This window comes from Amphiura filiformis, chromosome 10, assembly GCF_039555335.1.
Source record: "Amphiura filiformis chromosome 10, Afil_fr2py, whole genome shotgun sequence".
Lineage (NCBI taxonomy): Eukaryota > Metazoa > Echinodermata > Ophiuroidea > Amphilepidida > Amphiuridae > Amphiura > Amphiura filiformis.
Window position 1 is genome coordinate 981,827 of NC_092637.1, and position 16,374 is coordinate 998,200.

The 16,374-nt window shown below is 38.4% G+C and overlaps 1 protein-coding gene across 1 annotated transcript in view; it reads left to right on the forward strand.

Annotated features, from left to right (window-relative positions):
* The window catches only part of LOC140163308 (protein RRP5 homolog), an 88,697-nt gene that overhangs the window by 49,170 nt on the left and 23,153 nt on the right, over positions 1 to 16,374 (forward strand). Inside the window, 1 exon segment of the mRNA XM_072186707.1 lies at positions 16,224 to 16,320. Coding sequence (XP_072042808.1) covers positions 16,224 to 16,320 — 97 coding nt within the window.

Sequence of the window (16,374 nt, forward strand, 5' to 3'; positions counted from 1 at the left end):
TGGTTCTGTATTTGGCATCTCCACAATGTCACCGCTAGTACCGCTACTCGCTTCTCTGAGGTGATGGCTTTACGAAATTTGGTATCTATGGTCTGTGGTAACAGCGCTTTACTTCCGGGTTGTTCTAACATCCGGGTCGTTCTAACATCCGGGTATGTGGATTCGCTCCACTTACATCATAACCCACTTTCCATGTAGATTAGTCCAGTAGTGTGAACGTGAATGGATTAAATGTGTATCAACACCACATTACTACCTAGGTACGAACCCACATTATGTAATGTGAACACAGCCAAAGTGTTAATAAATAAATCAAGTCTTGGGGTCAATGTGAAGATGAGACCACTGGCCTTTAAAGGTGTTACCATATTGTAATTGCATGTTTTAATTGGCTTTAAAATATGTTTGAGCTGTTAGAGGTGGAATTATTTAATGAGGGAGTCATTATGATCCCCCTATATGCCATCACCATTTGTCTACTCTAATGCATTCCCCAATTGGCTTATAGAAAGTGGAAAATATTTTGATGATACAAGGATCACATTTTTGGGCAATTATGAATCAGATTGTTGTTTCTGCCATGGGAACATTGTCTTCTCTTTGAATTCTCCTCCTATTATCTATATTTGATATCCACTGGCCAATGGCATACAAAAATGGATTATTCAGCCTCTTATTATCTAAATAATTTGATATCCATTGGCCAATGGCGTACAAAAATGGGTTGACAGCTGAGTTGATTGGTAAAGCAAATGCTATGACCCATGCATATGTTGTTGGGGACAATTCTGTATACTCTGTTTGGATAAGAATTCCCAGGATTATTATCGGCATCCAGCACATGAAATCTGTAAGAACTATGATTCCCATTTTGAAAGCTGTTCTCACTTCAGTTCTCCAGCGGGAGACGTTCATTTTTAAATGAGCCACTTTACGTGTGTAAATAACAATGCAAAATATAGAGATATAACAAATTGCAACACTGATGCAACAAAAGAAGTTGACTCCAAGAAATAAACTGATGGAGTAGTATGATGCTAGACTGGTTCCAGTTGCATTTAATGTTTGAAATGAGATGTTGTTTACTCTGTCACTGTCAGTTAAAGGCACATTGAAAGGTTCCCTCTCTATGCTAAAATTGATACGTCTTGCCAATGGTAACCAAATACAAACTTGAGAGAACTCATCACCTAAGCCAAGTGGTATAGTACTAAGTATAATCGCTAACACCCAGATTGCCATTGTCGCAATTACTCTGGATATTCGAGTATGTAGCAAGTTTTGGCGACTGATATTCTTTAATGACCAGAACCTATCAAAACTGATTAATGTCAAGAAAAATAGAGATGCTTCACTTGATAAAACAGATAACACAGCAGCAAATTTACATAATAAGCTTGTTCTCCACTTTTCAACATGTAATGGAAAATATGTACCGTAGTGATTGTCAACTGCACCAAGAATGAGTAAATAAAATCCCATGAGCAGGTCCGCAGCAGCCAAGTTAACAATCAGTAGTTTTTGTTTCACCTCATCTCGTTTTGTTTTTTCTTTTCTTAGCTGCACGCACCCCCAAAATAGAACTACTGTGTTTGCAATAATTGTGCATAAACCTATTAGCCACACTGTCAATCTGATCACTTGTTTATATAACAGTGGTTCACATGATAAGTATGGAGACAAATTGTTACCAGCAGCACAACGGGGACTGTCATCTTGGTGTATGATACACTTACAAACTGCTTCAGAATCGACTGATATTGTGGTGTTATTTCCTAGCTCACTAAAGGAATGATTTGTTAATTTTCCAAGAGGATTAAACCTGAGATCAACAACTTGCAAATGCAACATGTCTTTGAATGCATTTTGCTGCACCTGTAAAAGTTTGTTATCTCGGCAATCCAACCAGAGTAAATTTGTTAAATGTTGAAATGTGAAAGACTCAAGATATGTTAGGTCATTTCCATACAAGGCAAGAACCTCTAGATTGAATAATCCCTTGAACATGTCCCTGTTTAGCTGAGTTAGCTTATTGTAATTAAGCCATAAGTGTGACAAGTTGCCTAAAGATTTGAAAATACCAGGTTGTAAAGTTGTCAGAATGTTATTGAAAATCTCCAACCTTGCCAAACCACTTAAAGATAAAAACAGTCCAGAGTCAAGATCTGAAATTGAATTGTCATTTAATTCAAGTTTACTCAAATGTGACTGGTCATAAAATGTTTCGGGTTCAATTATTGAGAGGTTGTTGGTATGCAGTGATAGGATAGACAATTTGTACAAACCTTGGAATAGGTTGACATCAAGCTCTTTTAACTGATTCTTATACAACCATAACTCTGTTAAATTACCAAGACTATCAAATATACCAGGTTTTAATTCTGTTACTTGATTTGTATGCAGCACTAAGATAGACAATTGATGTAAACCTTGGAATAGGTTGACATTAAGCTCTGTCAGGTAATTATCATACAACCATAACTCAGTCAAATTACCAAGACTATCAAATATACCAGGTTTTAATTGTCTCAGCTGATTTGTGTCCAGGTATAGGATAGACAATCCATGCAGACCTTGAAATAGATTTACATCAAGCTCTGTCAAGTAATTATCATACAACCGTAACTGTGTCAAATTATGAAGATTATCAAATATACCCGGTTTTAATTCTCTTAGTTGATTTGTATGCAGTTCTAAGATAGACAATTGATGTAAACTTTGGAATAGGTTAACATCAAGCTCTGTCAAGCGATTCTCATACAGCCATAACTCTGTCAAATTGCCAAGACTATCAAGTATACCAGGTTTTAATTTTCTTAGTTGATTTGTATGCAGTGATAAGATAGACAAATGATGTAAACCTTGGAATAGGTTGACATCAAGCTCTGTCAAGTGATTCTCATACAGCCATAACTCTGTTAAATTACCAAGACTATCAAATATATTAGGTTTTAATTCTCTTAGTTGATTTGTATGCAGTTCTAAGATAGACAATTGATGTAAACCTTGAAATAGGTTGACATCAAGCTCTGTTAATTGGTTCTCATACAATATTAACATTGTTAAATTACCAAGACTATCAAATATGCCAGGTTTTAATACTGTTAGTTGATTTGTGTGCAGCACTAAGATGGACAGTTGATGCAAATCTTGGAATAGGTTGACATCAAGCTCTGTCAAGTGATTCTCATACAGCCATAACTCTGTTAAATTACCAAGACTATCAAATATATTAGGTTTTAATTCTTTTAGTTGATTTGTGTTCAGCGCTAAGATAGACAATTGATGCAAACCTTGGAGTAGGTCGACATCAAGCTCTGTCAAATGATTCTCATGCAGGTATAACTCTGTTAAATTACCAAGACTATCAAATATACCAGGTTTTAATTTTTTTAGTTGATTTGTATGCAAGTGTAAGATAGACACTTGATGCAAACCTTTGAATAGGTTGACGTCAAGCTCTGTTAACTGGTTCTCATACAAACTTAACACTGTTAAATTACCAAGACTCTCAAATATACCAGCTACTGGTGTTATTCTGTTATATCCTAAATTCAAAATTTGCAATCGGAAGAGGTTGTCAAACACCCCTGGAGTGAGTTCTGACAATATATTTCTCTGTAAATACAGTTGTTGAAGGGAGTGGAGTTCTGTAAATACATTACCTGGTAAGCTTTCAAGTAGATTATCAGAAAGATCTAGCACTTCCAATGACTCAAGACCATGAAATGCTCCATCAATTATTTCCATCTTGTTGTGAGAAAGAAGTAGGTATTGGAATAAGGGCATGTTTTCAAATGCTCCATACGAAATGTGAACCACATTTCTGTGTGAGGCATCTAAAGCACAAGGAATAGATGGGTCATAGATTTGCTCAAAAATCAGAAGGATATTTATATTGACCATTGGGCAGCGGATTTCAAAACTTCTATGGTGAATATGACTTTGGCATTGGGAAGAAATCATAGGCATTTCTACAATGTATACATGTTCAGGTATAGGAGGACCTAATGTGTTCATGAAGCTTAACCCCTTGTATGTAGTGTTAAGTGCATCATTGGTGGCCAGAAGTTGATCAAATGATATATTAAGTGGACTCACATTGAATACACTGTCATAACTTTCTACTACATTACAGTTCTTAAGACTACTTATATTACACCAAGAGTATTCATGGCCTAGTTCACTTGTCTGGTTCTTATTCATGCTTCCATCTTTGTTCAGGTAAAACAGTGATATGTTCATTGAAATAGATGCTTTAACATTGATCACCAAGTTCTTACTAGTGAATCTGATGCTACAAAGTCCGGGTTGTCCTGTGAAGGCTACAATATCTTCATCACCCCAACATTCTTCCTGCTCATCTGTCTTGACATAGAAGTACTCGTACAAAGTCCAGTTAGCTGATTGCAGGATGTCCAGATGTAAACCTTCGTCTGATGGGGCAGAGACTGATATGCTGCATGGGTCTGACTCATTGGTTGTGATGAGTATTGACGGATGTTTGGTCAGGTCGATGTGTGTCAGATTGGTGCAGAGGACAGTAGAATTTTGCCATTCACTTCTGCAATGTGAAAGAATGGAATTATGTAATTGGCAAATTTCCCTCTTCATTTATAGATGAGGTGATTAGTGTTAATAAACACAGATTAGGCACTGCTTTATTTACATGCTTGATATAACAAGATGACTACTCCACAGTTCAAAAGCCTCAATTCTGGAGATTCACAATACGATGCGCCGCCAGCGGTTGCTCTTGTCAGTCCAATTTGTGACCTTCAGGGTTGACATCACTGTTCTAGCCACCATTAGCCACCATGTTTGTCTACAGTGTTTACTGTCTATTGACATACTTGAGACATAACAGCATGATGAGCATATGACCTCATCATTCAATAGCATAAGCTTAATGCCCTATATAATTAATAATGTGACTATCAACCCTCAAATTAAAATTTGAAGGGAAGCTAATCCAAGACAATTTGAAAAGGGCACATACAGTTACACACTTTTCAATCACTGTAAACAGACAGAAATGTAGGGCACCAAGGGAACATGGGGCATTTTTGTTCATTTTAAGGCTTGGCAAGTGTCCTCAACAAAATATGATGGGCATGCATACTGCTGGACAAGGAACAATGATCATCACTGACCCGCTGACATATACTAGGGATGACCAATGAACCATCAACTTGATTAGAATACTCCCATAGACATGCAGGGAGCTCAACTGTGCACTGCTTGCACATACATTTCTAAATTGATCTCATTCTTTTATTTTTCAATATTTTTCTGTAAAATTTGGGGAAGTTACTGCCAATTATATTTTGTAACTATCTTGCAAATTACAGCAACATAACTTATTTTGTTTTTCTGTAAGTGCGAGTCAAAATTGGTCCATCGCCACAGTGCGCTTTAATTGCCAGTGGCTGAGTTTAGCACTGCTCAAGAATGGCACAAAATATTCAAATCAGTAAGATCAGGTGAAAAACGTGGCCTACTGAGCTGTAATTTGGCAGAGTTGCCAGTAATACCTCTATCATACCCTCTGTAAAAAGGTTAAAAAATTGAACAAGTAGATCTCGAGTTACAAATTTAATCACCAGCTTCCCTTTGGAATTTTTATATTCCTTTCAAATCATGTTAAGAAGACACCTTTCTGAACATAAATGTGAAGTTTCGTGCTCATTCGATGTATTGTTCACCTGATCTTAACCCTAAACGTTTTCTTATATTTAGGCCTATAACATCTACAACTTGCTGCTGGCTATACCTTGTTTAGGACTTTCAAAAGAAGTACCTGAATGTGCAACCATAACTGTTTCAAAATAGCCCGCGATAGTCAGGCAGGTAACTCCGAGGTCAAGCATTGAATTGGTTTGAACAAAGATACTCATAATGTATTGAGTGCTACTTTGGTTTGAATGAGGAATACTACAGGAATACACATGAGCATGATGAGGATAATCTCTATTGTTGTGAATGAGTCAATGACCTTCAAAACTTAAGATTTTGTTTACATACACCTACTAATTGGTCATATTAAACCCAATAACATTGAAATTCTTGGTTGTGAAAAAAAGTTCACCTACTTAGTGCAATTTTGATTTTGTGCCATATCGGCTATCTTGGATGATTTTTGGCAAATGTCCGCTAAATGCATGATTTCAATGCCTTGGTTTGAAAAAATAAGTTATGCCAGTGACTAGTTAAGTGCCATTTCATAAGAAACCCTTTGATACTTTCACAATATGCTTGTTTCATGTTTGCAAATATGTTAAAATAAAGAAATATATAAAGGTAAATATATGCTTATGCCAATTTTGCTCCCAACTGCTATTTTTGGACCTTGTCATTTTATTTCGTTCCAATGACCGGTCAAAATGGGAAACTTTGATAATTCATAATTCGAAAAGTTTTTGACCGATTTTGACCATTTAACCACCAAAATACTTCTGTTGATTAGTTCTACTCAGAAAACAATCTTTTGTAGCAATAGGGTCAACATGAAATTTTGATGGTTATCCCTACATATACAAAAGTATGGACTTTAATATACTTATTGGAAAATTGCTTATTATGTCATAAGATTTTGACATCATATTCATATTTACTGCCAAAACATCCTAAAAATATCTACATATCATATTCAACCTAATTTGCATCCCGGGCACTTATTTCAGAGACTTTTTGCTTATTAAAATGACAAAATAAAAATAAAAATTGGGAATTGACATAATCATTAGAAATAGAGCGTGTATTTGAAGCCAACACCTAAAGTATTTACTCATTTGCTCAATTCACTGCTAATCGACTCATCTCCCTGCTCATTGACTCATTCTCTGCTCATTGACTCATTCCCTGCTCATTGACTCATTCTCTGCTCATTGACTCACTCTCTGCTCATTGACTCATTCCCTGCGCATTGACTCATTCCCTGCTCATTGACTCATTCCCTGCTCATTGACTCATTCTCTGCTCATTGACTCACTCTCTGCTCATTGACTCACTCTCTGCTCATTGACTCATTCTCTGCTCATTGACTCATTCCCTGCTCATTGACTCATTCCCTGCTCATTGACTCATTCTCTGCTCATTGACTCACTCTCTGCTCATTGACTCATTCCCTGCTCATTGACTCATTCCCTGCTCATTGACTCATTCCCTGCTCATTGACTCACTCTCTGCTCATTGACTCACTCTCTGCTCATTGACTCATTCCCTGCGCATTGACTCATTACCTGCTCATTTACTCATTCCCTGCTCATTGACTCATTTCCTGCTCATTGACTCATTTCATGCTCTGACTCATTTCCTGCTCATTGACTCATGCTAATTGACTCATTCCCTGCTCATTGACTCATTCCCTGCTCATTGACTCAGTCCCTGCTCATTGACTCATTCCCTGCTCATTGACTCATTCCCTGCGCATTCACTCATTCCCTGCTCATTGACTCATTCCCAGCTCATTGAGTCATTTCATGCTCATTGACTCATTTCATGCTCTGACTCATTCCCTGCTCATTGACTTATTCCCTGCTCATTGACTTATTCCCTGCTCATTGACTCATTCCCTGCTCATTGACTCATTCCCTGCTCATTGACTCATTTCCTGCTCATTGACTCATTTCATGCTCTGACTCATTTCCTGCTCATTGACTCATGCTAATTGACTCATTCCCTGCTCATTGACTCATTCCCTGCTCATTGACTCAGTCCCTGCTCATTGACTCATTCCCTGCTCATTGCCTCATTCCCTGCTCATTAAGACATTTCATGCTCATTGACTCATCCCCTGATCATTGACTCATTCCCTGCTCATTGACTCATTCCCTGCTAATTGAGTCATTTCATGCTCATTGACTCATTTCATGCTCTGACTCATTCCCTGCTCATTGACTTATTCCCTGCTCATTGACTCATTCCCTGCTCATTGACTCATTTCCTGCTCATTGACTCATTCCCTGCTCATTGACTCATTGTATGCTCATTGACTCATTTCATGCTCTGACTCATTTCATGCTCATTGACTCATGCTAATTGACTCATTCCCTACTCTTTGATTCATTCCCTGCTCATTGACTCATTCCCTGCTCATTGACTCATTCCCTGCTCATTGACTCATTCCCTGCTCATTGACTCATTCCCTGCTCATTGACTCATTCCCTGCTCATTGACTCATTCCCTGCTCATTGACTCATTTCATGCGCATTGACTCATTCCCTGCTCATTGACTCATTTCATGCGCATTGACTCATTCCCTGCTCATTGACTCATTTCATGCTAATTGACTCATTACCTGCTCATTTACTCATTCCCTGCTCATTGACTCATTCCCTGCTCATTGACTCATTCCCTGCTCATTGACTCATTCCCTGCTCATTGACTCATTCCCTGCTCATTGACTCATTCCCTGCTCATTGACTCATTCCCTGCTCATTGACTCATTCCCTGCTCATTTACTCATTCCCTGCTCATTGACTTATTCCCTGCTCATTGACTCATCCCCATGCTCATATTGACTCATTTCATGCTCATTGACTCATTCCCTGCTCATTGACTCATTCCCTGCTCATTGACTCATTCCCTGCTCATTGACTTATTCCCTGCTCATTGACTCATCTCCTTGCTCATTGACTCATTCCCTGCTCATTTACTCATTGTATGCTCATTTACTCATTCCCTGCTCATTGACTCAATTCATGCTCATTGACTCATTTCATGCTCATTGACTCATTCCTTGCTCATTGACTCACTCCCTGCTCATTGACTCATTTCATGCTCATTGACTCATTCCCTGCTCATTGTCTTATCCCCATGCTCATATTGACTCATTTCATGCTCATTGACTCATCTCCTTGCTCATTGACTTATTTCATGCTCATTGACCCATTCCCTGCTCATAGACTCATTTCATGCTCATTGACTCATTCCCTGATCATTGACTCATTCCCTGCTCGTTGACTCATTTCATGCTCATTGACTTATTTCATGCTCATTGACCCATTCCCTGCTCATTGACTCATTTCATGCTCAGTGACTCATTCCCTGATCATTGACTCATTCCCTGCTCATTGCATTGACTCATTTCATGCTCATTGACTCATTTCATGCTTATTGACCCATTCCCTGCTCATTGACTCATTTTATGCTCATCGACTCATTCCCTGCTCATTGACCCATTCCCTGCCATTGACTCATTTGATGCTCATTGACTCATTCCCTGCTCATTTACTCATTCCCTGCTCATTGACTCATTCCCTGCTCATTGACTCATTCCCTGCTCATTGACTCAATTCATGCTCATTGACTCAATTCATGCTCATTGACTCATTCCCTGCGCATTGACTCATTCCCTGCTCATTGACTCAATTCATGCTCATTGACTCATTCCCTGCGCATTGACTTATTCCCTGCTCATTGACTCATCCCCATGCTCATATTGACTCATTTCATGCTCATTGACTCATTCCCTGCTCATTGACTCATTCCCTGCTCATTGACTTATACCCTGCTCATTGACTCATCTCCTTGCTCATTGACTCATTCCCTGCTCATTTACTCATTGTATGCTCATTTACTCATTCCCTGCTCATTGACTCAATTCATGCTCATTGACTCATTTCATGCTCATTGACTCATTCCTTGCTCATTGACTCACTCCCTGCTCATTGACTCATTTCATGCTCATTGACTCATTCCCTGCTCATTGTCTTATCCCCATGCTCATATTGACTCATTTCATGCTCATTGACTCATCTCCTTGCTCATTGACTTATTTCATGCTCATTGACCCATTCCCTGCTCATTGACTCATTTCATGCTCATTGACTCATTCCCTGATCATTGACTCATTCCCTGCTCATTGACTCATTTCATGCTCATTGACTTATTTCATGCTCATTGACCCATTCCCTGCTCATTGACTCATTTCATGCTCAGTGACTCATTCCCTGATCATTGACTCATTCCCTGATCATTGACTCATTCCCTGCTCATTGACTCATTTCATGCTCATTGACTTATTTCATGCTCATTGACCCATTCCCTGCTCATTGACTCATTTCATGCTCAGTGACTCATTTCATGCTCATTGACTCATTTCATGCTGTTTGACCCATTCCCTGCGCATTGACTCATTTCATGCTCATTTCATGCTCATTGACTCATTCCCTGCGCATTGACTCATTCCCTGCTCATTGACTCATTCCCTACTCATTGACTCATTCCCAGTGTTCATTTACTCATTTCATGCTCATTGACTCATTCCCTGCTCATTGACTCATTTCATACTCATTGACTCATTCCCTGCTCATTGACTCATTCCCTGCTCATTGACTCATTTCATGCTCATTATTGATTAATCAATCGATTATTGATTTATTGATTAAACGTTCCTGAAGACAGGTATACTACTCCTGTGTATTATAAATATGGTTGGCAACTGTATGATCATTGAATCGCATTTTAATGAGTGACTTAATCACTGACTTTATGTGAGACTTGACATGACAGTGGGGCAAGTTATTGTTGTGTTATCTTGGTAATTATCATTTGAAACTTAAACTTCAAACTTCAGATTTAAAACTCCAAATTTAAGCTTTAATACTTACCCTCCATCTGCCCAAACAAGGAGTTGGCCACTCCACATTAACTGAAGAAACACAAGCACAAGCACATAGCCAAATCTGGTGGCAAAGGCTTGCCATTTTTGGAGGTAATCCCCTGCCATATTCACTGACACTTATAGTGATCACCACCTTGCGTTCCTGTGGAAATTATACTACTTAACCAACTTCTTATAATATCTGCACACTTCTGATAAAATCAGGCAATTAATAACGTTGAAATAAAAGTACAAGTAGTTTAGATGCTGTGGAAATGATGCAGCATACACTTAGCCAACTTTCTTATGCAGAGTTCTGATTTCAAAGTACTGCTTCAATGCAGTGTTTTATTTGAATAAAAGTAACACGTAGTTCAGATACTGTGGAATGACACAGCCTTAATGCATGCTTTGAACACTTCTGTTGCTGATGATGACTGGTATAAAGTAATGTTTCAATCTGGTAATCAAAGTAGCAAGAAGTATTTTATTTTTGTGCACCAACAATGCTAAAGTTCCTCTAAACTGAAACATGTGTATGTTTCAGCCAAGCAATAACCAAATGAACCAGTTCTCATAACGGAAATAAAGTGTATGTAGTCAGTGGAAAAACCCACGTAGCATGAGTTAATGTTCATATCTTTAGACACAGTTCAGTTATCTTATTGAATGCATAACACAGCATTGCGCAAATCTCCAAATATGTTTTGTATTATTTGTTGCAAGTTCATTTCCTTCTGGTAGATATGATCTGGCCTTGTATCAATTCAATTGGGCTATTCCATTTAAAATCCACACTACCCCTGTGGAAGATTTTGGAAATACCTTCCACAGGGGGAGTATGAATTTTCAATGGAATTAGCACATTAGGCAGCTCCATTTGAAACACCCCCCTCCTTCTGTGCAAGATTTAGGTTGAATCTTTCTCAGAGGAGGGGTATGTTTCAAATGGAGCTGCCTAATGTGCTAATTCCATTTAAAATTCATACTCCCCCTGTGGTACATATTTCGAAAATCTTCCACAGGGGTAGTGTGGATTTCAAGTGGAATAGCCCATTGTTACTAGGCATACATGCATTAGACAATGTCAGTGGAGTTATGTCACCTATGTTTCCCCTCAAAATACCGCATTCGACCTAACTAGTAAAGTTTTGTTTTGTATTATTCGTTACAAGTTTATTTCCTTCTGGCAGATATGATCTGGCCCATGGCTCGAAAAAGTGGGGAATTTGGGAAGCTCATTTCCAGGAAATGTTGGTGAGGGAAATTGCATGCTATAAAATGTGGGAAATTTAGCTTGCTTCCCGGGAAACTAACATTTTTCCGAGCCCTGATCTGGCCTAGCTAATATCAATTCAATTGCCTCCTAACATGAACACAGTTTAGAACTATGCATAAGCGGATGTCTGAAACCATGTTCAATCGAACAAAGCATTTTTTTGTGTGTATGGGTGCAATTTTACCTAGCAACCGTGGACGGTATATATCTCACAAATGCATTATACATGCAATTGTGGTCTTTTACAGGCCTCCGAAACGGAGGACGGTACCCCCTTTGCAGAGCGGTCCATGGTTTAAATGTGAAATGTCAGATATTGTAAATTCCATTTTGGAAATTCCATTTCCAAAATATATATGGGTGCTTTCCCAACGCAATTTAATTTGTTTATTGTTTTTTGTTTCATAGTCGAGGGTATTAATCATTTTAAGGCTGTAATATTCATGACTTTACAAAATCAGCATTCATAATTATACAGTATAGCTGAAAATGTGTGAGCTAGGTTTTTCTTTTCACGATTATATTAAGAAACACAAAGTTAAGAAGCAGAAACAAAAACCTTTTCAGAGTTAAATATCTAGACAAATTAACACCGCAAAATATCATATCACGCTATTTATAGTATTATGCTTAATCATCCATATCACTTGAAATCCCAAGGGGATTCCCCATTGAAATTCCTTTTAGATATGTGTGTAATTGCACCAGTGCGTTTGGCTGTTCCAGTTGTAATCCATACACCCCTTATGGAAGGCATGACCTTAACCTCCCACACAGTGAGCATGGTGAGTGAAGATTTCAATTGGAGTCGCCCATTCAGGTAACGTAGGTAATGGGGATACGCATCCTGCACAAGAACAAATAAACACAATGGGGAACGATTGTTCGCTACAAGAGGAAACTGAATATATTTAATAAGAAAGAGTGAACAGTTTAACCAACCCAAAGTGTTACAATTAAACATGACAACAAATAAACATTAAATCCCGACCGCACACAACCCAACTTGACAAAAAAAAAGCAAGGGAATGTGCCGGCATGGGAATCGAACCCACGACCTTCCGATATCTAGACGGACGCCTTATCCATTAGGCTACCAGCTCCCACTGATAAACGGTGGTTAAAGCTGGGTCTAATGTTATAGCAGTCATGGTATACAATACACACACACACAAGTATGATACGCAGTATAATTACGCAGTGTGCAGGAGATCATTATTGATGCTTAATCGATTTCCCCAGTATAATTATAAGTAAAGTTACAATTAGGTAATGGGGATACGATCCTGCACAAGAACAAATAAACACAATGGGGTTAAACGATTGCTCGCAATACAAGAGGAAACTGATCATATGATGTAATCGTTTCCCCAGTATAATTATAAAAAAGTGGTACAGATCGCATTGCACAAGAACAAATAAAACAATGGGGAGCGATTGCTCGCCAAGAGGAAACTGAATATATTTAAATGAGTTTAACCAACCCAAAGTGTTACAATTAAACATGTTTCAAGTTGGGTTGTGTGCCGGTCGGGATTTGTGTTTATTTGTTGTCATGTTTAATTGTAACACTTTGGGTTGGTTAAACTGTTCACTCTTTCTTATTAAATATATTCAGTTTCCTCTTGTAGCGAGCAATCGTACCCGATATTGCAGACCTCTCCTAGATCGGAAGGATCCCCATGTAGGGAAAGACTTTTTATTTAACGATGGCCGCCGTATCCGTTAAAACCAACACTGATCTCCCGCCCCGACGCACTTCCGATCTACACATGTCAGTACACTGTATACCATGACTGCTATAACATTAGACCCAGCTTTAACCACCGCTTATCAGTGGGAGCTGGTAGCCTAATGGATAAGGCGTCCGCCTAGATATCGGAAGGTCGTGGGTTCGATTCCCATGCCGCACATTCCCTTGCTTTTTTTCAAGTTGGGTTGTGTGCCGGTCGGGATTTGTGTTTATTTGTTGTCATGTTTAATTGTAACACTTTGGGTTGGTTAAACTGTTCACTCTTTTCTTATTAAATATATTCAGTTTCCTCTTGTAGCGAGCAATCGCTCCTCATTGTGTTTATTTGTTCTTGTGCAGGATGCGATCCCCATTACCTACTTTACTTATAATTATACTGGGGAAACGATTAAGCATCAATAATGATCTCCTGCACATGCGCATTTGCATGTAATACTTGTGTGTGTGTATTGTATACCATGACGTTATAACATTAGACCCAGCTTTAACCACCGTTTATCAGTGGGAGCTGGTAGCCTAATGGATAAGGCGTCCGCCTAGATATCGGAAGGTCGTGGGTTCGATTCCCATGCCGCACATTCCCTTGCCTTTTTTTCAAGTTGGGTTGTGTGCCGGTCGGGATTTGTGTTTATTTGTTGTCATGTTTAATTGTAACACTTTGGGTTGGTTAAACTGTTCACTCTTTCTCATTCAGGTAACCCCATTTGAAATTCAACTCTCACACTGTAAACTGAAAAGGTCCTAAGAAGGACAAATCAACCTAAGAGTTAATACCCTACTACAATGGGGAATTATCTCTACACTCCTTTGTGCCTCAATTCAACTTTGGCAAAGTTAGGTCACTAAAGAATTGAATTTAGGGCACTTTTTAGGACACCCACTTCACATAATAATGGAACCACCTCACTCCCAGGAAATCTACTTGAAGTGAAGTGGCTGTCCTAAAAGTGAAGTGAATGCCTCCCATAGGTGGTGTATGGATTTCAACTGGAATAGCACATTTGTTAAGTATCGAAGTAGGTCTGTATTCGGGGTCAGAATTTTGTTGTGAATCAAAGATTCGATTCTCGCAAAGATTCTCGTAAACAGATTTGCGTGGGTCACAGTTGATTACCGCAAACGTTTGTAGTTTACACAGAAGTTGATTTGCGAGAATCAAATGATTCCCGCAAATTTATTCTGCACGAATCAAGATTGATTCTCGCACTGTGAAACGAAATTCTGACCCTGTGTATTATAAATTAAATCTTTGTTTTTCTTCACAATATGTACACAACAGAACAGCCCTATATACAATGCATAGGGCTGCTAGGGATTTTGGATAAATCATGAAAAAATTGTCATAAGTATGGCAGTTTTCATGACTTTTTTGTGTGTAGAATTGTACAGAAACAGACTTGTGTCTTAGTTGGATGTAAAAGGTTAGAAATGAAATTGAATAGACTTGCTAATAGTTTGTATTGATAGTTTTGTGTCATGTCATTTGCGTATCTATGAATATTTAAAAGGAAGGTGATGACGAAACATGTATAAGTTGCCAGCAACGTAGCCAGCTTTTCAATGTGAGGGGGCAAAGCCAAAGTTTTGTCCCCATTTGTCAATTTTTCATCCCATTTTTAGTCATTTTTGACACTTAAATTTTTGCCATCCCCATTTTCATCACTAAAAATTTCTGTAGGGAGAAACTTCCCCCCCCCCCCCCCCGGTATGCCACTGTAGGTAGCCACATTGGTTTCTTTAATATGAAAACAATGACAGAAATCAAACTTGCCACATACAGTAAGAATAAAATTAGAATGACCACAGAATGACGAATACCCACGTACATCACTGCCTGACAAAGAAGTGAATCCAACTCTTGATTGGCTGGTATTTTTGATGCCTTTTGATTGGCTTGATCGGTAGTTTTGCCTCTGCCCACATTTTGTAGTTGGAATACAACCTGAGATCTTTTAACTATGAGATAAGACACTCTGTACAAACGGCCTACCATGCATGCATGTACATGTACACCGAAGTTGAGGACAACAAAAAATGTGATTCCACACTTGCCAAGTGTCCCGATTTTGGCCCCCCCAAAACGTCATAAAATCAGGATCTCCCGAATTTCACATTTGAATGATAAAAAAAAAGAAGTAAATAAGATAAATTTAAAATTTCATATATTACGTCTAACACCATCTGGACACATCGTTCGATTTAAGGGCGCTATTAAAAAAATTTACACGTACACGTGGCCAGATTCGCAATAAAATCAATTATCCATGACGTGATGGACATGCAGAACCAATCACAGAACAGAGTTTTGCCTAGTTTCGGACCAGACTGTATGTCAAGTTGTGTAGAAAAACAGCACAGGTTTGCGCAATAATTTATTAATTTATTAAAAATCGCACCATATATGGTATGTGTACTGTCATATATGGTTATGTGTACTGTCCTCAAACTAGCTCCGGAATGTTGCGGGCCTGATACAACAGCTTACTGCTGTGTTTATTCAAATTGAATAAATTCTTACTGAAGGCATGAAGGACTCTCAATAGTAATTCACCCTGATGATTTTGTTTACTTTTCTTGTTTTCTAGAATCAAGTCTGTGAAGGATTTACAGCTTTATGTGACTACAGATAAAGGGATATATGGCAGAGTACATGTAACCGAAATCACTGATGATATGCAGCCAGTAAGTATAATATCACTTATACATAAATTCTAGACAATTTGTTGGTTGATTACC